At 40.3% G+C, this 26,038-nt stretch overlaps 1 protein-coding gene and 1 pseudogene across 1 annotated transcript in view; both read right to left on the reverse strand.

Moving 5' to 3' along the window:
- Positions 1 to 4,942: 4,942 nt before the first annotated feature.
- The window catches only part of HSDL2 (hydroxysteroid dehydrogenase like 2), an 84,881-nt gene continuing 63,785 nt past the window's right edge, over positions 4,943 to 26,038 (reverse strand). Inside the window, exons 7-9 of the mRNA XM_011992450.1 lie at positions 22,699 to 22,848; positions 17,308 to 17,436; positions 4,943 to 6,906 (exon numbers count right to left, since the gene is read on the reverse strand). Of these exons, the coding sequence (XP_011847840.1) occupies positions 6,794 to 6,906; positions 17,308 to 17,436; positions 22,699 to 22,848 (392 nt within the window). The 3' untranslated portion in view covers positions 4,943 to 6,793. The remainder of the gene's footprint in view (positions 6,907 to 17,307; positions 17,437 to 22,698; positions 22,849 to 26,038) is intronic.
- LOC105548441 lies at positions 19,511 to 22,286 on the reverse strand (annotated as a pseudogene).

A 26,038-nucleotide genomic window follows, 5' to 3' on the forward strand; every position in this document is an offset into this window, starting at 1 on the left:
CTTAGGAATAAAAAATTTGAGTATTTTCCAAAAAAAAAAAAAAAAAAATGCAGAATTGAGGATTGCCTGCCTGTCAGGATGGAACTGTGGGGTAGGCTTTTGGCTGAGTTAAGTGGTTGGTTGACTTCTCAGGTCAAGCCAGTGTGGCCCCTTTGCATTTCTGAAATGTTCAGAGGTGGGAGTCTTCCTGCGTGGGTAGGTTGTTAGGTGGGATTTTTGGCTGAGGGCTGAGTACATCTTCGTTTGGCTTCCTGGGTCAAGCTGGTCTAGCTCCTTCTCTCCAGTGCATGGAGGTGGGAGTTTCCTTGCTTGAGTAGGATTGTTAGGGTGGGCTCTGAGTCTGGGCACAGAGACTAGCTATCTAGGGACTCAAGCTAGCTTGAAATACCCACCATGCCTCTGAAAGTGACTAGCTCAGTTTTGTGGGTAGGCTTTGAGACTGGCCGGTATCTCTCATCTGGTGCCACAACTGGCAGAAATGTAAAGGTATTACCAAGATCCACGTGCTGGTTACTATGACCTCTGCCTCCTTTCATTGTTTCTACCTGGCCCTGAGTGGTCTAGTGATGCCATTTCCCCAAGTGTTCCAGGGGAAAACACAGTGGGCTGCCGGGGAAACATCTCAGAATACGCTAGGGAAGCTAGATGACTGTCTCAATTTCTCTTTTCCCCTAGTAGAAACTGTGGGCCAGGAAAATCTTCTGTCTTGCATTGTGCTGACTTGGAGGGAAAGGGGTGCCACAGTTGGAATAAGACCATTCTTCCTTGGGTAACATAGTGAGACACAGTCTCTTAAAAAGAAAAAAAAAAAAAAAAGACTGTTCTCTTTACCCTTCTAATTCAGATTTCATTCAGTTCTGTGGACCATGTGTGTCTCAAACTTGTTTCCAAGTATTGGGGTTTACAAAAGGATTTTCTGGCCTGTGGATAGTTTCTAGGTGAACTTTCTGTTGGTTGGGAATGAAGCCTGATACTTCCTAAACTGCCATCATTCCCCTAGATACAGCTGTTTGTCTCTATTTAAGTACATTTGGCTTCAACAAACATGGGTTGGGGAAAACAGCACAATAAATATTTTTAACTTAAAAAAATCATTTTAGACTAGACAAGGTGGCTCACACCTGTCATTCCAGCACTTTGAGAGGCCAAAGCAGGAGGATTGCTTGAGACCAAGAGTTTGAGATGAGCCTGGGTAACAGAGCAAGACCCCCATCTCTAAAAAAAGTAAAAGTAATTTTAAAAAATCATTTTAATTCACCATATTAATAGAATAAAGGAGAATAACCCTAATCGTCTCAATAGATAATAGGACTAGCATTTGACAAAATTCAGCAATCGTATGATTAAGAATACTCAGCAGATAAACAATAATCAGCCTGATAATGTGCATCTACAAAAAAAACACCCTACAACTGTCATAGTTAATGGTGAAAAAACACAGTGTTTTCCCCCTAAGACTAAGAACAAGGCTGGGATATCCATTCTTACCACCCATATTCACCACTATACTGTGGGTCTAACAGTGCAATATGACAAGAAAAGAAATATATAAGGCACATAGAATGTTAAAGAATAAAACCATCTTTATTTGCAGATAACTATCACATACATAGAAAATCCTAAGGGATTTACAAAAAAGCTGCTAAAACTAGTAAGTAGGTTTAACAGTATTGCAGGACACAAAGTATTTCTGTATCTTAACACAGAATAATTAAAAACTGGAATTTAAAAAATTATTTAGGCTGGGCATGGTGGCTCACACCTATAATCCCAGCACTTTGGGAGGCTGAGGTGGGAGGATTACTTGAAGCCAGGAGTTTGAGACCAGCCTGGGCAACAAAGTGAGACCTTGTCCATACAAAAAAAAAAACAAAGCCAGGCATGGTGGTATTTGCCTGTAATCCCAGCTACTTGGAAAGCTGAGGTGGGAGCCCAGGAAAGCTGAGACTTGGAAAGCTGAGACCTTGAGCCCAGGAATTCAAGGCTGCAGTGAGCTATGAGCATGCCACTGCACTCTAGAATGCACTGCAGAAAAAAGAAAACATCTGTGCACTGAGGTACACTATGAAAGCATTACATGACTGTTTTGGGAAAAACTCCAAACCGTTTTTCCTCTGCTCTTATACCAACACAACAATCACCAACACACAAGAAGACTTCCGTGACCAAATATGTGAGGGGTTTTCCCACACACTAAGCAGTGGACACCAAGTGGGTGTCCTCCAACTTTATTCTGACACTATCTATTTGGAGATAGTGGGTATCACGATGTTGCCCACTATCTACTATCTCCAAAGTGTTAGATGCCACAGGTCGAGGGCTCAGTCCCCAAAACTGGCCCACCTCCCAGACACCAGTTGTAACTCTTGGGCCTCTGGAAATTCTGACTAACTGACTTCAAGTTAGGGTTCCCACAACCCCCACTTGGGGTTCGATTAATTTGCTGGTGCAGCTCACAGAACTCAGGGAAACACATTTACCAGTTTATCGTAAAGAAACGTAAAGAAAATAATAAAGGATACATATGAAGAGATGTGTAGGGCACAGTATTGGGGAAGGGGGCACAGAGCTCTCCAGCCCTCCCTAGGTGCGTCACCCTCCAGGACCCTCCATGTGTTCAGCTATCCAGAAGCTCTTGGAACCCAGTCCTCTTGGGTTTTTATGGAGGCTTCATTAAGTTGGCATTCTTTCCCCCAGCATATGGAGCAGCATCCTCTCTGGAATGAGGGTTTATATGACCCACAGTTCTGCCTTGGGGAGGTGAAAGGAAGGCAAGAGAAGGTCAGAGAGATTCCGTTTCCTGAGGCCTGCCTGCAAGGCCTGACACACCCAACATTGTAACAAAAGCTTGTAACAATGCTATAGGAATTATAAGCCAGGAACCCTGGAGAAAAACATAGAGGGGGAGAGGGGGAGAGGGGGAGGGGGGAAGAGAGAGAGAGGAAAAAAACACAATGACCCAACCTCATGGCATTTCACTCTTAGACTTTTATCTTGACTCTGAGAGACTCAAGATTCAATTTAAAAATGGCATCCTTAATTCTTTTTTTTTTTTTTTTTTTAAAGAGTCTTACTCGTTATCCAGGTTGGAGTGCAGTGGTACAGTCTTGGCTCAATGCAACCTCCACCTCCTGGGCTCAAACAATTCTCACACTTCAGCCTCCTGGGTAGCTGGGATTACAGGCCACGCTGCCACACCCGGCTAATTTTTGTATTTTTAGTAGAGATGGGGTTTCACCGTGTTGGCTAGGCTGGTCTCGAACTGCTGGCCTCAAGTGATCCGCCGACCTCAGCCTCCCAAAGTGCTGGGATTACAGGTGTGAGCTACCATGCCTGGACAGCATCCTTAAAATTTTTTTTTTTTTTTTTTTTTTGAGATAGTGTCACTCTGTCGGCCAGGCTGGAGTGCAGTGGCGTGATGTCAGCTCACTGCAAGCTCCGTTCCGCCGGTTCACGCCATTCTCCTGCCTCAGCCTCCTGTGTAGCTGGGACTACAGGCGCCTGCCACCACGCCTGGCTAATTTTTTTTTTTGTATTTTTAGTAGAGACGGGGTGTCACCGTGTTAGCCAGGATGGTCTCGATCTCCTGACCTTGTGATACGCCCATCTCGGCCTCCTAAAGTGCTGGGATTACAGGCGTGAGCCACTGCGCCCGGCCCTTAAATTTTTAAAGAACTGTGTACTTCACCTTCTGGCTATGTTTGCCTTTTACATGTATTAGGGCCTAGAAGCTGCAAATACTTACAAAAATGGTGAAATCTTACTAAAGATAAATGAGAATTATGATGACCATTATGTGGAACATTCCAGATGAATAAGACTGTTTGTTCATCTAAGAATTGAGTTTAAAAATGAGGGCTTCTGAATCAGGCCCTCCCAGGGATACCTACTGATGTGCAAAAGCTTCTAAAAAGATTTCAAAAATGTTTGCCTCTTTAAAAGATCCCATGTAGAAGGCAAATGAAAAGCTTTAGCAACTAGTTTATAAGAAGATTGAATCTGCCAACCTTTTCACTTAGTTACTATTTTACTCCAAAGGCAAAAAGAATGCTAGGTAATATTTATAAAAATTAGGCCCGTGGGTAAAGCAGGTTTGCTTCTTTTTCAGAACTATCCATCTGAGTCCAGAAATAGGAAACCCTTTGTCTGCTCTATTTGCTAATGGGCTCTGCCCTGAACTCAGTAATCTAGTTAAGAAACAGAAGCTAAGTTGAAAAGACCGCCTATTGAATTAAATCAGTCTCCAAAATTTGCATTTCTGGTATGTGGCCAGTTATTTTGAAACTCTTTGTAAAAATGTGTATCTATAAAGGAAAATCAGTAGAAATTCTTACAATAGGTGAGAGCATTAGTCCAAATAAACCTCACCTTCGACCATTTTGTCTTAACTGGGCTTCTTAGCATCACCTTTCTGTCTTGGCAAATAACAATATTTGGGCCTGAAATGTAAGTTCTTTGCCTTTGAGATGTAAATTTTCTACCTTGTGTTACCTAGGAACCATCCCTTTCAAAATGCAATTCAGGATAGAAAATTTTTAAATGGTTATTTAAAAAAGGGATGAATAGTAGACTGTGATGGGTTTAAAACAAAGGTGTAATCTAATGATTGGATGGATCAGAGGAACTCATTGCTGGTCCCCTAACATTACAAGCTTAAAACCAGTCAGCTCAATTTACTCCAATTTGGAAAAAATTTTAAAGCCAGAAGGCAGAGATTCCGATGGGCAACCTAACTAACAATCACTTAGGGCAATAATCAAGCAGGTCAGTCAAGAAAACGGCAAGGTCCCTTGACTCAATCCCCCTGTTGGAATGGGTATAATTAGCAAATTCATGTTTTAATGACCAGAACCCAGAGATTGCTGCCTCACGGTATTTTCTACTTCTCATTTTCCCAAACCTTAAAGAATGTCAAAGAATAAAATCTCAACAAATTAAATTGTAAAGATCTAATTGGCTTTTATTAGCGATTCATGAACCGGGTAGCATCCAGCCTACAAAATAAACAGAAGCTCCACCAGGTGTGACAGAACGGTCTGCATTTGTAAGGCAGCACTAGCAGGAACAAGGAAACAGCATAGTAGAAGTAGCAGATTGGTTCACATCAGGTTACTTCAGGTTACGTTCCTTGTGTGGATTAAAGCAGAGGGGGCTTCCTCGTCATCATCACGCTGGCTCATGTTGACTGGACTCCCTTTGATCAGTTGCAGTGAATCTCTGGACTTGTTGAAACTGTCCTATTTTTAAGTTCACTTTGATTACACGTACTCCATTCCTGGATGGAGAGGTGAGATCTTGGAGTTCCATTCAACATAAATGTATTGGAAAGTTTTTGTTAGATAGGGCTTGTTAATTTTGGCCTTGGGCTACTCCTTTCCCATCTCTGATCCTCTGCTTCCTAACTTGTAAAATACAGATTAAATGCTCCTGACATTATGATTCTAAGAAATGTCAGGATTAGCTGAATTGCTTAATGGCACAATAATATTAGAGTGGAAGATGAGAAGCAAAATTGTTACGCTGAGCAAGTATTTTTAACTGATTGAAATGAAAGATAAGAGCTTTTTTAAAGTTTATCTTCCCCTCAACCCTCCCAGCCTCTCAAACCACTGTATCAGCTTGCGAGGGCTGCCATAAAAAAAAACCCACAGATTGAGTGGCTTTTTAAATTAACTTATTTGGTGGGTAGAGATAGGGTCTTACTATGTTGCCCAGGCTGGCCTTGAACTCCTGGCCTCAAGCAATCCTCCTGCCTTGGCCTCCCACAGTGGACGGCTTAACAACAGAAATTTATTTCTCACTATTCTGGAGATTAGAAGTCAAAGATCAAGGTGCTGGTGATTTTGTTTCTTCTGAGGCCTCTCTCTTTGCTTGCAGATAGCTGCCTTCTCATTGTGTCCTCTCCTGGTCCTTGTTCTGTGCACGCATCGCTGGTATCTCTTATGTCCAAAGGACACCGTGTTGGATTAGACTAACAGCCTCCTTTGAACTCAGTCACCTCTTTAAAGACCTCATCTCCAAATAGAAATGGGAGGTAGGACTTCAACGAAGGAATTGGGGGTTACACAATTCAGCCCATACCAATGCCCTATCCTAAGGTTCCTGTTTCAAAACATGGTAGCCAAATGCATACTCCTAGGGAGAAAATTATTTTGTTTTAGGACAATTTAAACATATTTTTACATGGAATACATACTGCAATTTGTTAAATTACATTAGTAATATTTTCCTATGGCTAAGTCTACCTGGAAAGCTAGTTATCAAAATGAAAAATGAATTGTTTCATTTAGTCCTCACCAGTAGTAGTTAATTTGTTTTTTGTGATTTTTGTTAAATGCACTATATACGATTTTCTTTAAAATAAGTATATAAAAATCAAATACATCATTAAAATTTTCATTAGTATACAATCCAAAACTAAAAATTTTAAAACAGACTAGCTTCATTTTACATGACAAAGAGCTAATTTTACTGCTTGATCTGACTGGCTGCCCAAAATACTTTTCTTGGAGAAAGACAGTGAGTGAGATGTAAGGCTCAAAGGGTTAAACCCTTGAAATATAAAAACACATAATGTCTTAGAATCCCACTTAATGAAGCTTATGTTTGATTAGCTTGCTGTTTTAATTACAATTTCAGGTCTTTTAGAGACAAATTCTATTTTTTCCAGAACAAACGTGCATATCCTTATAACACAACAGGGAAGAAAACAAACATTAGATTTTAACTGTTGAGCTTTTTTTACTTTTTGAGCATAGCAGTCGATATTTTTTTTTTTTTTTAATCTTTTCCTTCACAGTCTGGCATTCATCTGATTCATTAGCTTCTCCAATTTGATTGCTAGGGCCATGTTACCTTTAATCTTCAATTTTCCTGACATGAATGCCATTGTTGGTTTTAGTTTCCCTAAAATGAGAAAAGGAGAAGAGAGAAAAGCAACCATGAATGCCCTTAGGGATATACTGCTTTAAGAACACTCATTCTAAAAGAATCTCGAGTTCTATAAATCTCAGAAGCACAGAAATTTCTGTTACAGCATTTTATATCAGTATCTTGGGAATCCCAATTCCTAGACTTAGATGTTAACAATATCCTATAAGAGCTAGCATAAAAACCACAATCAGCAAAAGATTAGAGCAAATATTTTTACACTAAAAAGATTTTTATACACTAAAGGATACACGGCCCTCTAATGAATTCTGCTAAACAAATACTGTCTATTTTAGTTAATTTTCCAACTTATGATAGTTCATTAAACTTTTAACATTTCAAGTTTAAGTTAAAAAAACCAAACAGTGTAAATGAACAAAATATTCTTAAGAAATGATCATTAAAAGTATAGTGTATGGACACAAAATATGTGTTAGCATTACTTTAACCACAAATGCCAGGGTATAAAAAATGTGAGCATTAAAATAGAATTGTAGCTAGTAACAACATGTAATAAATATGAGCTCCATGGAGAGAAGTACATTTGTTATCTGCTACTCTTATTCCAGTGTCAGTACGGGGTCTGTCACATAGTGGAATTAATGAGGAAACAGACTCAAAAAGGATTTTGACTTGCCCAAGGTCACACAGCTTGTATGAGGCAGTGCTGCAATTCAAAGCCAGGTATGTCTGCCTTTCATTTATGACTTTTTTTTTTCCTTTTCTTTTTTTTTTTTTTTTGAGACAGGGTCTCACTCTGTCTCCCAGGCTGGAGTACAGTGGTGTGATCATTGCTTACTGCAGCCTCGACTTCCCAGGTTCAGCCGAACCTCCTACCTCAGCCTCCTGAGTAGCTGGACTACAGGCGTGCAACACCATGCAGGGCTAATTTTTTGTAGAGATGAGGTTTTGCTATGTTGCCCAGGCTGGTCTCAAGTGATCCACCTGCCTCCCAGAGTGCTGGGATTACAGATGTGAGCCATCTGGCCCAGCCTCATTTATGATTTTGTCTTACATTATGCTAATTGATATAGATGACAGATCTCCTAGAAGGCACAAAATGTGTTTGGTATATTAGTAGCCACCCTCCCCACCACTGTGCCCCACACAGGTTCTTTGTAGAGAAAGTATATGAGTTAATGTATTATATATATATTATATTAAGCTATTAAATGCCTTTAAATTATTCCAAATAGAGGTTGTAGCAAAGCCTCATAGAGTTATTATAAGGTAGAAAGGATCAAGTCCAACTCTTTTAATGAATAAACTGAGCTGTGTCCTACTTTAAGGCAATGTGATGTTTAAATCCCAATACTAGCAAATAATAAATGAAGGGCAACTTTTATTTACATGGAGGATACTGAAGGATCTTTATTATTGAAGGAACAGAACAGCCCCTCAAAAAACACAGACATCTGGGTGTCCTTCAGCTAAATCAACTGGATCATGCTCTGTTATTCTACAGTGAAGCCTACCATTCCACCCACCCCACTCACACACATCTTCCAATCAGCTTTGCAAAGCCTTGCCCATAGAGATGAATGGACATCAAATATAACCAAAACCAAAACATAGATAAGAGCAACTTGGAGGAAACAGAATGCAGGCTCAGACGAAAGATAACTAAAATAGAGTAAATGGAGAACAAATTAAAAATTCCATAATCTCTGCCCTCAGAGATAAAAGAAAATAATACAGCAAGGGATGGAGAACAGGATGCAGGCGGAGAGAGAGGGAAGAGGAGGAGCACAGGAAGGAGAGATGAAAAGAAGAGGGGATAAAGAGGAAGGAGGGGCAGAAAAAGGGAAAGGGGGAAAGGCAGCGATACCAGGGAAAGACGGGGGATGGGTTGGATTGACGAGGAGGAAGAAAACAAGATGAGCTCTTAGAAATTAAAATTTTACTCAACAAAATTAAAATGCAATAGAAAGGAAAAAGAAGGTGAGTCGATCTCCTAGAAGGTGAAAAGAATTATACAAATACATGTGCAATAGGAGAAATGCATGATTAAATCAGATGATCTTTTCTCCAGAAAGTCAGAAGAGAGAAAACTGAGAGAACTATCAAAGAAATAACGTAAGAACTTTTCAAGGGGCTGAAAAAATGACAGAAGACATTTACCTTTTATCACTGTGAAATATGAGACCACCACAGAGAAAGATGTCTCTGATTTCAAAAACTTTCAGAAAGGACAAGGGTAGATAGAAAAGATTAAGAACAACAACATCAAATTCTCAACGATAATCTTAAGATGATAAAGCAATGGCCTCAAAATTCTGAGGGAAAATGAATTGCAACCCAGAAATCTCTACCCAAACAATCAAGAGAGTTGGTAGAATAATAGTGGTTTCAGATACACACAAAAATTTTCTCTAAGGTATCCTTTCTCATGAAACTACTGGAGAATGTGTGCCACCAAAATGAAGATGTAAAGGAAGAAAGAAGACATGGGATCCAGGAAACAGGAGATTCAATGCAGGAGAGAGTTAAATTTCTAGGACAACAGCTGTGTAGCAGGCTTAATGAGCTTCAGGTCTGGATTATAACATGAAGACAAAGGGCTCCAGGGAAAAAATGGACTGACATGAGCTGATACATTTGACAATGTAGAAAACTGCATCAGGAAGCTGTGGGAAGAGTACAGGAAGACTCTGCTTAGTGTCATGGACTGAATGTTGGCATTCCCCACAAACTTCATATCTTGAAGCTCTTGCCCTCGGTGGGATGGTCTCAGGAAGTGGGGCGTTGGGAAAATAATTTGGTTTAGGTGAAATCATGAGGATGGAGCCAGAATGATGGGATTAGTGCCCTTATAAGAAAAGGAAGAGAAATAATTCAGTGGCATTTAAGTCCAGCCACAATGTTATGTACCACCACGCAACACATGTGGTATCTATCTAGTTTCAACCCATTTTCATCATCCCAAAATGAAACCCTCAGGGATTCAGCATTAGCAGTTCCCCCTGCCTCCAGACTCTGGCAACCACCAACAGCTCTCTGTGTCTATGGATGCACCCATTCTAGATATTTAATATAAAAGGATTTCGACAGTATGTGATCTTTGGTGTCTGGCTTTTTTCATTTAGCATAATGTCCCATGGTATAGCATGTGTCAGTACTTCATTCCTTTTTATGGCTGACTACTATTTCATCGTATGTATATACCACTCTTTGTTTATCCATGTATCCCTTAATGGACATTTGGGTTGTTTCCGTCTTTTGCCTATTGTGAATAGCGCTGCTGTGAATATGCATGTACATTTATTTGTTTGAGTGCCTGTTTTCAATTCTTTTGAGTATAGATTTACAAGTAGAAATTGTTATTTGGTAATTCTGTAATCAACTGTACCTATACATCTATGGGTTTAAACCCATGTGTCTGTAGTCAACTGATCTTCAACAAGGGTGCCAAGACCATTTAACACAGGAAAAAACAGTCTATTCCACAAATGGTGCTGGGATAACTGGATATCCACATACAAAAGAAAGAAGTTGGACTCTCCTACTATCTACAAAAATTAACTTAAAATGAATCATAAACCTAAATGTAAGAGGTAAAACTCAAAACTCTTAGAAGAAAATATAGGGATAAAGCTTCCTGACCTTGATTTGGCAAATGATTCTTAGATATGACACTGGAAGTAAAAACCAAAAAACATAGGTTGAATGTTAAAACTAAAAACATATGTGCTTCAAAATATATCATCAAGAAAGTGAAAGACAACCCACAAAAAATGTGAAAAAGCATTTGTAAATCATGTTCCTGATGAAACGTAACTGAAAATATATGAAGAATTTTTCTTTTTTTTTTTTTTTTTGAGACAAGAGTCTCTCTGTCACCCAGACTAGAGTGCAGTGGCATGATCTTGGCTCACTGCAACCTCCGCCTCCTGGGTTCAAGCAATTCTCCTGCCTCAGCTTCCTAAGTAGATGGGATTACAGGCGCCTGCCACCATACCTGGCTAATTTTTGTATTTTTAGTAGAGACAGGGTTTCACCATGTTGGCCAGGCTGGTCTCGAACTCCTGACCTCAAGTGATCTGCCCTCCTCGGCCTCCCAAAGTGCTAGGATTACAGGTGTGAGCCACTGCGCCTGGCCATAATTTCTTAAAACTGAATAATAAAAGACAAATAACCAAATTTTGAAATGGCAAAGGACTTGAATGGACATTTCTCCAAGGAAATACCTTTGATCCATAAGCACATGAAAAAATGTATATCATTTGTCATTAGAGAAATGCAAATCAAAACAACAAGATGCCATTTCACATCCACTAGGGTGGCAATAATGAAAAAACAAAATACTAAAAAAACCCAGAAAAGAAGTGTTGGTAAGGGCTAGGATATGGAAAAATAGAAATCCTTGTACATTGGTGGTGGGAATGTAAATGATGCAGCCACTATGAAACACCTTTTGGCAATTCTTTGAGAAGTTAAACATATATTATGACCTAGAAATTCTACTCCCATGTAGATAGCCAAGAGAAAGGAAAACATATATCCACACAGAAACTTGTATATGAATGTTTATTGAAGCATTATTCATAATAGCCAGACAGCAGAAATAACCTACCTGTCCATCAGAAGATAAATGGGTAAATGAATTGTGGCAAATCCATATAATGGAATAATATTCGGCCATAAAAAGAAATGAGGTACTGATACATGCTACAGCTTGGATGAACCTCAAAAACATTATACTAAGTAAAATAAGTCAGATGCAAAAAATCACATATTGTATGATTCCATTTATTTAAAATATTCAGAATATGCAAATCAATAGAGAAAAAGCAGATTAGTGGTTGCCAGGGGAGGTGAGAATGAGAAGTGCTTACTTACATGTGGTACAGGTATTCTTCTGCAGTGATGAAAAAATTTTGAAACCAGGGAGAAGTGGTGTTTGCACAGCATTGTGAATGTTAAATGTCACTGAACTGTACACTTTAAAATGACTAATTGCGGCCGATTGCGGCCAGGCGCGGTGGCTCACGCCTGTAATCCCAGCACTTTGGCAGGCCGAGGCAGGCAGATTGCCTGAGGTCAGGAGTTCGAGACCAGTCTGGCCAACCTGGTGAAATTCTGTCTCTACTAAAAATACAAGAATTAGCCAGGCATGGTAGTGAGCTCCTGTAATCTCAGCTACCTGGGAGACTAAGGCAGGAGAATTGCTTGAACCCAGGAGGCAGATGTTGCAGTGAGCCAAGATTGCGCCACTGCACTCCAGCTGGGCTGACAGAGTGAGACTCTGTCTCAAAAAATAAAATACACTTTAAATGGGTGAACTGTATGGTATATGAATTATATCTCAATAAAGCTGTTTTTAAAAAGCTATTGACATACAACAAGAAATTGAATTGTTAATTTAAAATATTCCTACAAAAAAATCCCAGCTACAAAATGGCTTCACTAATTAATTCAAATGATACAAAATCAAAACACAAAAATTAAGTATAGGTCTATATACCAGAAACAGGCAATTTGGAATAAACTAACAACAATAATTTCATTCACAATAGTAAAAAAGAATAAAATATTTAGTGGGAAAAGCATGAACCATAAGAGGAAAAAATAATAGATTAAACTTGATCAAAACAAAAAACTTTTGTAATACAAAATATACTATTAAGAAAATGGAAAGAGAAGCCACATACTGGGAGAAAATATTTGCAAATCACATATCCAATAAAGAACATGCATCCAGAATTTATAAAGAATCTTACAACTCAATATTAAAAAGATGACTCAATTTTACTTTATTTTGTGTGTGTGTGTGTGTGTGTGTGTGTGTTTAGAAGCAGGGCCTCACTATGTTATTCAGGCTGGTCTCATACTCCTGGCCTCAAGTATCCTCTTTCTTTGGCCCCCCAAAGTGTTGAAAGTATAGGCATGAGCCACCATGCCTGGCTGACAACTCAGTTTTAAAATGAGCAAAGACTGAATAGACAATTCACCCAATATAAATAGCTATTAAACACATGAAAATATGTTTAACATCATTATCAGTAAGAAAATGCAAATTAAAACAACACTAGGCACGGTGGCTCGTGCCTATAATCCCAGCGCTTCGGGAGGCTGAGATGGGTGGATCACTTGAGGCCAGGAGTTTGAGAGCAGCCTGGCCAACATGGTGAAACCCCATCTCTAGTAAAAATACAAAAATTACCTAGGTGTGGTAGTGCATGCCTGTAATCCCAGCTTCTTGGGAGGCTGAGGCATGAGAATTGCTTGAACCCAGGAGGTGGAGGTTGCAGCGAGCCAAGATCATGCCACTGCACTCCAGCCTGGGAGACAGAGCAAGACTCTGTCTCAAAAAATAAACAAACACATAAACAAACATATGAGATACCACTACACGCCTACTAGAATGGCTATAATAAAAAAGACAACAAGCCAACTCTGGGTGTACTGCCTATGAGTTGACCCTGCTCTGCAAGGAGCAGTTAAAAAAAATGTTTTTAAAAGACAACAAGTGTTGGTGAGTAGGTAGAGAAAATGAAACCTTAATACACTGCTGATGGGACTATAAAAATGGTATAGGCACTGTAGCAAATAGTTTGGTAGGTTCTTACAAAGTTAAATATTGGCTTACAGTGGTTCTCACCTGTAATCCCAGGACTTTGGAAAGCTGAGGTGGGAGGATCGCTTTAGCCCAAAAGTTCAAGACCAGCCTGGGTAACAAAGCGAGACCCTATCTCTATTTTATTTTAAGTGAAAAAAAAAAAAAGTTAAATGTCAACTTACCATATGACCTAGCAATTCCATTCTTAAAAATCTACCCAAGAAAAATGAAAACAAATATCCATACTGATACATGTATGAGAATGTTCATAGCAGCAATATTCATAATAGCCAAAAACTTGAAACAATCCAAGTGTCCATCAGCTGGTGAGTGAATAAACAACATGTGGTATATCCATACAATGGAATACTATTCAGCAATAAAAAGGAACCGAACTACTGATACCAGCTACAACATATATATGAATGAATATCAAAAGCCTATGCTAAGTAAAAGGACCTAGATGCAAAAGACTATACACTGTTTTATTCCATATATATAAAATGTCCAGAAATAGCAAATTTATAGAGACAGAGAGGAAATTAGTATTTGGCTGGCTAGGGGGTTGGGAGTGGAAATAGGATCGACTGCAAAGAGACATGAGAGAATTTTTTGGTGTGATGAAATGTTCTCATAACATACAGTCCATAACTGGACTGTAGTTATGGCTGTGCAACTATAAATTTATTAAAAATCATTTATACTTAGGATGGTAAATTTTATTGCATGTGAATTAGACCTCAACAATACTGTTTTAACAAAAGATTTTTTAAAAAGCTAGTAAGCTCAATGTTTTATACACACACACACACACACACACACACACCCCTCCTCAAGTAAAGTAATACTGCTCAATTTACTTTATTTCTATCATACTGCTCCACCATATAGTGGCCTCTATTGGCCAAAAGGAGAGATTCCGATTAGTTGGTTACTAGTTGCTTTTTTTTTTTTTTTTTTTTGAGACAGAGTGTCAGTCAGTCACCCAGGCTGGAGTGCAGTGGCTTGATCTCAGCTCACTGCAACCTCTGCTTCCAAGGTTCAGCCTATTCTTGTGCCTCAGCCTCCCAAGGAGCTGGAGTTACAGGCATGTGCCACCACACCCGGCTAATTTTTGTATTTTTGGTAGAGACAGGGTTTCGCCCTGTAGGCCAGGCTGGTCTCAAACTCCTGACCTCAAGGCATCCATCTGCCTTGGCCTCCCAAAGTGCTGGGATTACAGGCATGAGCCACCATGCCTGGCCTAAATTTTATATTTATGATGTATCCACTATATAAACTAGGCATAGAAATGGCTATGGTTTCATCAAAGAGAATTCTTAGGATATAAAGTCTAAATTGTGCCCATTTAGAGGAAAGCAGACGGGAAAAACAGAATAAAAGGACATAAGAAGCACAAGCAAACTCACTTGCTCCCGATCTAAACCATACCTATAAAATATACTTGATAAGAATAACTGTTTTTTTTAAATAATTCATATAACTGACGGACCTCATCCAGTGAACTCAAGACCACATTCAAAGAAAGATACCAATAAAAAGCCTTTTATTTCAAGTGTATGCTACATAAGTGAAATGTAAATTAAAGAAAGAAGTCACTTGATTTCTTCACCTTTGGAGGGCAGACTAGCATAAGCTTTGGAGTTAGCTTGGATTCAAATCCTAGCTCTATTTTCTCATTCATCAGCTGACCTTGGGCTTATTATTTAATTTATCAAAGCCTCAGTACTTACTGCTATAAAATGGAGAACATATTTTATTGGAAAGGACTGTTGGGAGTATTGCTTAACCTATAGCAATCATATAATAAATAAATCATACATAATTACTGTTATTTCCATTTAGAAGTTGACAATAAATTTTTATTTTAAATGGTCTTCATGTTCAATACTTATAAGAAACCAGTTCACCAATTCATTGAGCATTTATTAAATGTGTCCAAAGAACTGTGTTTAAGCTCTATGGAGAGATAGTTGTTGAAACACTAAACTATTAAAAATCATTAAAGGGGCCAGGCATGGTGGCTCACGCTTGTAATGCCAGCACTTGGGGAGGCCAAGGTGAGTGGATCACCTGAGGTCAGGAATTTGAGACCAGCCTGGCCAACATGGTGAAACCCTGTCTTTACTACAAATACAAAAAATTAGCCAGGCATGGTGGTGGGCACCTGTAATCCCAGCAACTCTGGAGGCTGAGGCAGAAGAATCACTTGAACCTGGAGGCAGAGGTTTCAGTGAGCCAAGGTTGCACCATTGCACTCCAGCCTGGGCAACAAGAGCTAAACTACATCTCAAAAAAAAAAAAAAAAAAAAAAAAATCCTTAAAGGGAAAACCACTGATAAACATTGAAAAGATGTTATAGTGTATTAAGTGAAAAAGATTGCCAAACAGTAGTAATGGTATGATCCTGTTTTTATAAGCACACATGTATATTTATATACACTCACACACACAAATACACATATGTATGATACTAAACCAAATTATGCAAGCCATAATAAGATGAGCATAATATACATATATAGATGCTAAACCATATTTTGGTTTGGTTATGGTTTAGCATCATACATATGTATATTATGGTCATCTTTCAGTGGTATGGTAAAAATAATTTTATTTTCTTTTTTCTTAGGTATACTTTCTCTTTTTTTGAGACAGGGTCTCATTCTGCCGCCCAGGCTGGAGTGCAGTGGTCTTATCTCAACTTACTGCAGCCTCCACCTCCTGGGCTCAGGCAATCCTCCTACCTTAACCACTGGAGTAGCTGGGGACTACAGGTGCGCACCAGCACACCCAACCAATTTTTGTATTTTCTGTAGAGACATGGTTTCCCCATGTTGCCCAGGCTGGTCTCAAACTCCTGGGCGCAAGTGATCCTCCCACCTTGGCCTCCCAAAGTGTTGGGATTACAGGCATGAGCCACCATGCCTGGCCTATCTTTTCTAATTTTCATATGAACATTTAACACTACTTTAAAAAAAGGGAAAAGTTGAAGAAATGTTGATCATTAGTACACTGTATACAGATTGGCTCAGATGGAATGTAGGCAATTAGCATCCTGAATTAGAACTGGAAAGAAAGACTTAGAGGGCACAGAATACACCATGTTCCTGTTTAGAAAGATTAAAACAGAACGAAGTCTGAATAACATTTATAATTCATTCCATGAAAGACTCTTTAGATCAGAATGTTATGCTTAGTTTCAAGTGCTGCTTCTAGTTTTTTAGAATTTGAGTTAATTAACTTATCATTTGGAGTAGTTTTCTAAGAGTAGAAAAGAGAAAATTATCCTTAATTTTCTGGCACAGTTAGAGGTAAATGGACAGAATAGAAAAATCACACAAAAGGTTCTCTGGGTTTGGGACTCCACAGAAAGCAGGGTTACTAGGCCATGGCCGAGGGCTGGTATGTGTTTCCTATTCAAACAGCTGGCAGGATGGAAGCACGACCTTACTCTTGATAAGCGAATTGCTGCTACTGAGTTCAGTGCCTCCAGTGACTGGGGTGTTATTGGAAACATAATACCTTAGGCCAGCTAATATGTTGAAGCCCACTCAGGAGTCCCTTTGAATTATCTCTCTGTTCCCAACATTACTGGCTTCTCAGTAATGGAAGAAAATGATTCTGACATCTGCCTTCCACCTGTGAGAGGAGGGAGAAGTGGCAATAGAGGCAACAGTAAGAACAGCCTTCCCAAAACTAAGATTCCACTGCTGCCAACATCTACAAGTCTTGATTATTTGGGAACGGATAAAGCAAAATGTCAGAACTAAATTTTCGCTGAACAATAAGGTAAACTAATAAACTGGAAAACTCACCTGAAAACATTTTTACAAAGTCATCAGTAGACATACTCATCACCACATCTGCCTGATCAGAAGGCTCTCCATATCCGACATTCCCACCCTTGCTTTTCAGATCAAGAAACCACGTGCCACCATCTTCACCTAGAGAGATAAACATATGGAAATCAATGTTATAGGAGCCCTGTTCTTCTTAAATTTAATAATTACTTCAATTAGAATAATCTTACAAAATGCTGTTTCCCAAGTTAAAATCCCCAGACCTCCATCAGTCAAATTCAGCAAATATTTATTAAGCATGTCCAGGTACTCTGCTAGGCTCTGAAGACTCTTCAATTAAAAAAAAAAAAAAAAAAAAAATGGTTCTACTCACAAAAGAGGAAGTAGAGGGTGATGTGGGAGCATATTAAAGAGTCAAAATACCCGGAGTAAGAAAACTCATAAAGACAGAAAGTAGAATAGTGGTTCCTAGGGACTGGGGGATGGGGGAATGGGAGTTACTGTTTAATAGGTATAGAGTTTCACTTGGAATGATGAAAAAGTTCTGGAGATAGATGGTGATGATTGTTTTTTGTTTTGTTTTGTTTCCTTTTTTTCTTTTTTGGAGATGGAGTCTTGCTCTGTCACCCAGGCTGGAGTGCAGTGGCTCAATCTCGGCTCACTGCAAGCTCCGCCTCCTGGGTTCACGTCATTCTCCTGCCCCAGCCTCCCAAGTAGCTGGGACTACAGGCGCCTGCCACTGTGCCCAGCTAATTTTTTGTATTTTTTGTAGAGACGGGTTTTCACCGTGTTAGCCAGGATGGTCTCGATCTCCTGACCTGGTGATCCGCCTGCCTCAGCCTCTCAAAGTGCTGGGATTACAGGCGTGAGCCACTGCACCTGGCTGGTGATGACTGTTATAAAACAATGTGAATGCATTTAATGCTACTAAGCTGTACACTTAGAAGTGGTTAAAATAGGCCGGGCATGGTGACTCACACCTGTAATCCTAGCACTTTGGGAGGCCAAAGTGGGCAGATCACCTGAGGTCAGGAGTTCGAGACCAGCCTGGCCAACATGGTGAAACCCTGTTTCTACTAACAATACAAAAAATTAGCCAGGTGTGGTGGGGAGCACCTGTAATCCCAGCTACTTGGGAGGCTGAGGCAAGAAAATTGTTTGAACCCGGGAGGCAGAGGTTGCAGTAAGCCAAGATCACGCCATTGCACTCCAGCTTGGGCAACAAGAGTGAAACTCCGTCTCAAAAGAAAAAAAAAGAACAAAAGAAATGGTTACAATTTTATGTATCTTTTACTGCAATGCAAAATTAAATTTTCAAAAAGGGTCAGGAAAGCTCAGTTGAAGCTGAGATTTGAAAGTTAAGTAAGAATTAGCTGGATGGACATGGTAGAGGGAAAGTATTTCAGGCAATGGGAACAGCATATGCAGAAAAGCCAGAATCAAGAGTGCAGCATATGTGAGGAACTGAAAAAAACACAGTGGTACTAGAAGGTAGATGGGTGTTGGATGAGCTTGTGAGGCAGTCTAGGTCTGAGCACAGCCAGTCATGTAAAAGATTGAATGACTTCATCCTACAGGATGTGTCATATGGTAAGGTTTGCGTATGGCCCTACCTGCAGTGTAGATAATACATGGAGAGAAATCAAAAGAATGGAGAGGGCTAGTAAGGATGGTGTTGGGATAGTTCAGGAGCTTGAGGGTGCATGCCTGGACTGGGAGCGTGGCAGAGGCATGGAGAAAAGTGGGTACATTTGAGAGAGAATTTCAAGGCAGAACCATAAGACTAGGTAACTGCATATGAAGAGGAAAAGGTGGGGAGGGTACATAGGAATGATCTGCTAGTTCTTGGCTTGGGTGGATTTGTTTTTTAAGTGGAAGAAGACTACTGAAGAACAACAGATTGCTTTATTTTTAATTTTTTAAGACAGGTCTTGCTGTGTTGCCCAGGCTAGAGGGAAGTGGCATGATCACCACTCACTGCAGCCTCGACCTTCTGGGCTTAAGCAGCCTTCCTGTCTCAGTCTCCCAAGTAGCTGGGACTACAGGCATACATCACCATGTCCAGCTAATTTTTTATTTTTATTTTTGTAGAGACAGGGTCTCACTATGTTACCCAGCCTGGTCTCAAACTCCTGAGCTCAAGTGATCGGCCTCCCAGAGTGCTGGGATTACAGGCATCGTTTAAAATTTTAATACAGCTCAAACCAGTATGTCTGGTTCATCTCAGCTCCTTCACTGTCAAACCAGGGGGCAGGGACTGCTTCAGTTTCTCTGCCTTCTCTTTGTCTGTGACAACCAAAGTATAATCCTGCTGCTGTGAACTTTATTTTTCTTGATCTTGACAGATATGGCATCCACTTGCCTGGATCTGAGCAGAAAGTGCTTGATTTCCTCCATTTTTCTTTTTCCTTTCTTTCGTTTTTTGAGTCAGAGTCTCGCTCTGTTGCCCAGGCTGGAGTGCAGTGATGCGATCTGGGCTCACTGCAACCTCCGTCTCCAGTGTTCAAGCAATTCTCCTGCCTCAGCCTCCTCCCAAGTAGCTGGGACTACAGGCGCACACCACCAAGCCCGGCTAATTTTTATATTTTTTAGTAGAGATGAGGTTTTGCCATGCTGGCCAAGCTGGTCTTGACCTCTGGTGATCTGCCCACCTCAGCCTCCCGAAGTGCTGGGATAATAGGCATGAGCCACCCAGGAATTTCCTCAATTTTTCGAGGCATGGCAAGGAAGCATGCAGAGAGAGGGTGTGGATTGACAGCGCCCAAGAGACACAGTAAGCCAGACACTCAGCAGATTTAATGGGTGGTTGCAAAGGTAGGTCCTGGGAATGGTTGTTTTGGACATTTTCAGGCTGAGACATCTTTGTGATAGTTAACTGAAAATGTCAGATGAAGTCTGGCTAAGCTAGAAACAGGGACACATAATCAATCGGTTCATATGGTCACTGAAGCCACGTGAATGGTTGGGGTTTCCTAGAGAAAGTGTCAGAAGTAGAGTGTCAAGAGTGCTGAGACAGTGACGTGAAGAACACTGCTTAAGGGAAGGACAGAGGAGAAGCAGCCAGCAAGGGAGACTGACAAGCTATGATCACAGGCAGGGAAGGAAAGCAAGGAGGTTACAATGAAGGACCGGGGAAGGAGCATTTCCACAAGGAAAGTGTGGTCAGCAATATCAAATGCTGCAGTGTGGTCACAAGGGAGGAATGACACATGCCCACTGGTGACATGGAAGTCATCAAGGACCTTGGTGAAAACCAATTCTGTGAAATGGAAACAAATGGTATCAGCAGGGTGTGTTCAGGGGAGTAAGTTGTAGATGAAAATCAGTCTGGCTCTGAAAAGGAGAAAAAAGATGGGGTGCGTGGTTTGTTATTGTCATTGGGTTCTGTTTTAAAGTTAGAAAAGAATTGAGAACATTAAAATACCATTAGGAAGGAGGCTGCAAGATGAACAGATTGAGGACAAAGTACAATTAACAACACAAAATTCTTGAGAAGGCCAGGGAAAATGGGATCTAGAACTTTGCTTCCAAGTATGATCCATGGACTGCAATACTGTCATTACCTGTCAGAAATACAGAATCTCAGACTCCACTCCAGACCTACTGAATCATTATTTTGCATCTTAGGAAGATCCCAGGTACTTGGTATAGACATTAGAGCTTGAGATGCACTGATGGGGAGCTGAGCTCCATTCTACTAAGAGGGAAGGAGGCGAGGATGATGCCTATCATGGTTGATTTGATATCTGATGGCAGGAAGCTGAAGGAATTTATGTCTGCAGTCTTCTACCTCTGTCAAAGAGCAAGTGGAATTATCTGCTGACACTGGCAGGGAAGAGGTGAGGGGAAATATGGGAGATTTCAGGAACACTGAGAAAGTTTAAAATAGTCACTGTGGAAAATGCAGCAGTAAGCTGACCATGAAAATACAGAATTCTGAAGTGTTGCTTAAACCTCAGCTGAAGTGGGGCAGTAGTCAATTTCTGCTGGTACAGATCCACCCAGGCGGTGTGATTTTTTTTCCTTTCCTCCCTCAAAACTTAGCAGCCTGGATGCAACTGTGGAGCAGCCAGAGAGTTTGACTCAGCCAGGACTAGTCTTTTGACAGGTGATGGCACAAGCACAAAGGGTCCAGCAAGTTTAGGACACAAGCAAGAGAGTGACTAAAGCCATGGATGATGGATCCCAAGGATGGCAAGGAAGTAAGAACAGGAAGGCAAGATGGATTAAGATAAAGCAGAGAGGACGAAGAATAAAAACGTTTGTGTATAATGTGAGGTAGCTTTTTTGTAACATAAATTTTATCTGTTTCTTACTTTTATTTGTTTGAGATGCGTCTCACTGTGTGGTCCAGGCTGGAGTGCAGTGGTTATTCACAGATGCGATCACAGTGTACTACAGTCTTGAACTCTTGGGCTCAAGTGATCCTCCAGCCTCAGCCTCCTGAGTAGCTGCAATTACAGCTGCATGCCACCATCCCTGGCAGCTAGTTCTTAAACTGTTATTAACATGGGTAAATTTTATATGGAGAAGAACAATATTAATTGGTTTTTAAAAGCTAACTATCATCCGGGCACAATGGCTCACACGTGCAATCTCAGCACTTTGGGAGGAGGCTGAGGCAGGAGGATCGCTTGAGGCTAGGAGTTTAAGACCAGCCTGGGCAACATGGCAAAACCCCACCTCTACTAAAAATACAAAAAATAGCCATGTGTGATGGTGGGCGCCTTTAATCCCAGCTACTTGGAAGGCTGAGAAGCAGGAGAATCGCTTGAACCCAGGAGGCAGAGGTTGCAGTGAGCCCAGATCACACCACTGCACTCCAGCCTGGGCAACAAAGCGAGACTCCGTCTCAAAAAAAAAAATAAATTTTAAAAAACAGAAACGTAAAAAAAGCTGACTGCTTTCAGACTGACCTGTTAATGTCAAAGATAAAAGTGGCAAGGTGCCTATAGTTGATAAATTACTGTATCATATTACCTGTCATGATCCATATGCCCTTCTAAGCAGGATTTTCTCTCAAATATGCCAGAGTTATATAACACTGGGAATATTTGTAATAAAATTTACTTTACATGTGTCCGTACGCACTGATCTTAATCTAGAAATAAAAATCATTGGGAGGCTGAAGTCGGAGGATCACTTGAGCCCAGTAGGTCGAGGCTGAAGTGAGCCATGATCATGCCATTGCTCTCCAGCCTGGGTGACAAAGACTCCATCTCAAAGAGACAACAACAAAAACAAATTAATAGTTGTAGGTGCTGTTCTTGAATGTCTATATTCAAGAGTAAGGGTCTTGAATGCAGCCAACTATCCAGGGCATCACTGTTGGAGGCTGATTTTCTTCCAAAGGAAACACCCCGTTTTGTTTCATAAAAACTTCAGATTACCAGATGCAGTCCTTACCGGAGAGTTCAAACAGATAGATTGCTTGAGTGGCTTTAACAATATCATCACTGAGAGAATCCTTAACAATTCTAAATGTTTTTTCCACAGCTCCAGAACGTGGTTTTGGTTGCGGCTGCGGTTTCTCTTCTTTGAATTCTGGAACAGCACCTATAAGATGTTATTCAAGCAAATGACCTTAATGCTTGGCAGTGAAGGACCACACACAGAATTAATTAATCAGCAGGACAGACTTGCCACCAATTAGACCTATTTGACCAAAATGACTTTAAATGCATTAAGTGGCATGTAAAAGCATAAATCATATTGACAGAATAACAGTCAAACACACATCAATTGTGACTATAAATGTAAATGGTTTGTACTCTCCAAATAAAAGGCTAACTTTCAGATTAGGTTAAAAATACTACTAAACTATAAATATTCATTATAAACAGACCTTCTATATCTGAGCACTTTGTGAGGCCAAGGCTGGGCGTGGTGGCTCATGCGTGTAATTCCAGCACTTTGGGAGGCCAAGGCGGGCGGTTCACTTGAGCCCAGGAGTTCAAGACCAGCCTGGGCAACATGGAGAAACCCTGTCTCTACAAACAATACAAAAATTAGCTGGGCGTGGTGGTTGGTGTCTGTAGTCCCAGCTACTTGGGAGGCTGAGGTGAGAGGATCACTTGAGCCTGGGAGGTGGAGGCTGCAGTGAGCCGAGATCACGCCACTGCACTCCAGCCTGGGTGACAGAGGGAGACCCTGTCTCAAAAATACAAATAAAATAAACAGACCTAAACACAACTACTGGAGTATTAGGGATGATAATCACTCCTTTGTCAATTTCTCTGAGTTCTAAAACCAAATGAGAACAAAAAGACACTGGAATCAGAAAGATGGAAATCAAAATATCAGCTGTGGAATTAGTGGAGCTATACTGGAGACTGTAGCTTGAATCAACACCCAAGTGTGCTTTCTAATCACTCTACCTCTATATTCAATCTATTCACATAGTCCTTTCACCCATGGATTGATCCTGCATCCTCCCATCACAGGTTAGAAATGCTCTGTTAAGTACAGATCATGTAGAAAACTGAGGACAGCCTGCTCAAAAAGAGAATGCTCAGAAGGGTCTGACATACAACCTCAAGTTCTCCCCATCTCACTTATTCAGATTGATCCTCCCAATAGATGAAAAGGGAGGTTAAACTATTAGCCCCCTGACCAACAGGCTGCCTTCTCTGGAAACACTAGGTCACGAGAATGAAGGTTGCCTGCAACATTTTAAAACTTGCATTCACTTAACCCATTGGCTATAACAACTTAACATATGATGTTAAGCCAGGGGAGAAGACAGCAGTTCATAGGACTGCTTTGCTCCCGTATCATGATGCTGCCCCCCAATACTGTCACGGTTTGTGTATTTATTTATTTATTTATTTATTTTTGAGATTTGTCTCAAAATCTCGCTTTGTCACCCAGGCTGGAGTGCAGTGACTTGATCTCGGCTCACTGCAACCTCCGTCTCCCGGTTCAAGCGATTCTCCTGCTTCAGCCTCCCAAGTGGCTGAGACTACAGGTGCCTACCACCATGCCCGGCTAACTTTTGAATTTTTAGTAGAGGCAGGATTTCACCATGTTGGCCAGGTTGGTCTCAAACTCCTGATCTCAGGTGATCTGCCCACCTTGGCCTCACAAAGTGCTGGGATTGCAGACATGAGCCACCATGCCCAGCCTCTCTGTTCCTTTATTTATCATCCTAGAATCATATAGGGGCAGCTAAGTAGTTGCCCCCAGAAACAGGTAAGAACAATTCATTAATTAAATTAACTCCAAGGCCAATCTGTGCTCTAGGCTGAAGGTGAATCTGTTTCTCAACTCAAATTATACACAGCCATCTTGTCTAATACAACTCCCCAAAGGTTATTAAATGAAATCTAATTGACAGCATAAAGATACTCCATAGTACAAAGTAAGCTATTAATTCATAAAGTATACTGAATATAAATTGCCTTTCATTATATTTCCACAAATTTAAAAAAAAAAACCCTTTTCCTTTTAAAAATTAAAGTACAAACAGATATTACAGATGAAAGCCTTAAAGAATTTCTTTAGCCTGTTTTATTATTGTTTTAAAATTTACTACAGTGTACCCCTTTATTGCCTGCACTGGGGGCTATCCACTTCTCCTGCCTTGCCCTTAGCATGGCGCTGCTTTTTATTGATGTGTAACATACATTCAGAAACAGTGATCAGGTGTATCCAGACCAAAATTTATGTAAGAAAGTGAAAACATCGTGTCATCACCACCTAGGTCAAGAAAGAGGACATTACAGGTATCCCAGAAGCCCACTCCACAACCCCTCCTAATTGCTAACACCATATATTAGTTTTGTCTCATGTTTATCATCAAATAAATGGAATCAATCATACAGTATCTATTTTTACATGCCTGCCGAACCTTCAAAACTCTTCCAAAAACAAATGCAAGAGGCGGGAACACTTTCTAATTAATTACGTGAGGCCAGTTTACCATGACACCAAGCCAGACACAGACATACAAGAAAACTGACTAGGGTAGACAGACAATATGCAAATGCATATACATGCATACATACATAAAATTAAGTCAAGAAGTGATGGGTTCTACTTAAGAATTGGGATAGAATGTAAGAATATTTTAGTTAAGATAGTTTTTGAATAGATACTGAACTAAACAATATAAGGCTGAATATGTAAATACATACACACGTACATATTTATTCTACAATTTGAAAACATAAAATTGGCCAGTAGTTCATCTTCACCAGTTAAATTTGAAAAAGGTATTCCCCATGCTTCAACGATAACACCTAATACTTTCTAACCTTTGCAGTGCTTATTTGAGCAAGGCCACGTCCCAGTTATTTTCCAAGTGTACACCAGTGTAAGTGAATGGGACACATTACTATTAATATAAGGTATTATTATTTAGAAGCCAATTTTAAAATTGAGCTATGAATTCCAATGTTTATCTATTTATTTATTTATTGTTTTTTGAGACAGGGGCTTACTCTTGTCACCCAGGCTGAAGTGCAGTGGTACAATCAAGGTTCACTGCAGCCTCAACTTCCTGAGTTCAAGCTTCCTGAGTAGCTGGGACCACAGGCATGTGCCACTATGCCCAGCTAATTTTTTGTATTTTTTGTAGAGAGAGGGTTTCCATGTTGGCCAGGCTGGTCTCGAACTCCTAGACTCAAGCGATCCACCCGCCTCAGCCACCCATGACTGGGATTACAGACATGAGCTACTGCACCCGGCCTCAAAAAGTTGTTTTTGAAGACATGGAGAACATTCACAATAATTAAGTAATGTTAAA

This window comes from Mandrillus leucophaeus, unplaced genomic scaffold (assembly GCF_000951045.1).
Source record: "Mandrillus leucophaeus isolate KB7577 unplaced genomic scaffold, Mleu.le_1.0 Scaffold410, whole genome shotgun sequence".
Lineage (NCBI taxonomy): Eukaryota > Metazoa > Chordata > Mammalia > Primates > Cercopithecidae > Mandrillus > Mandrillus leucophaeus.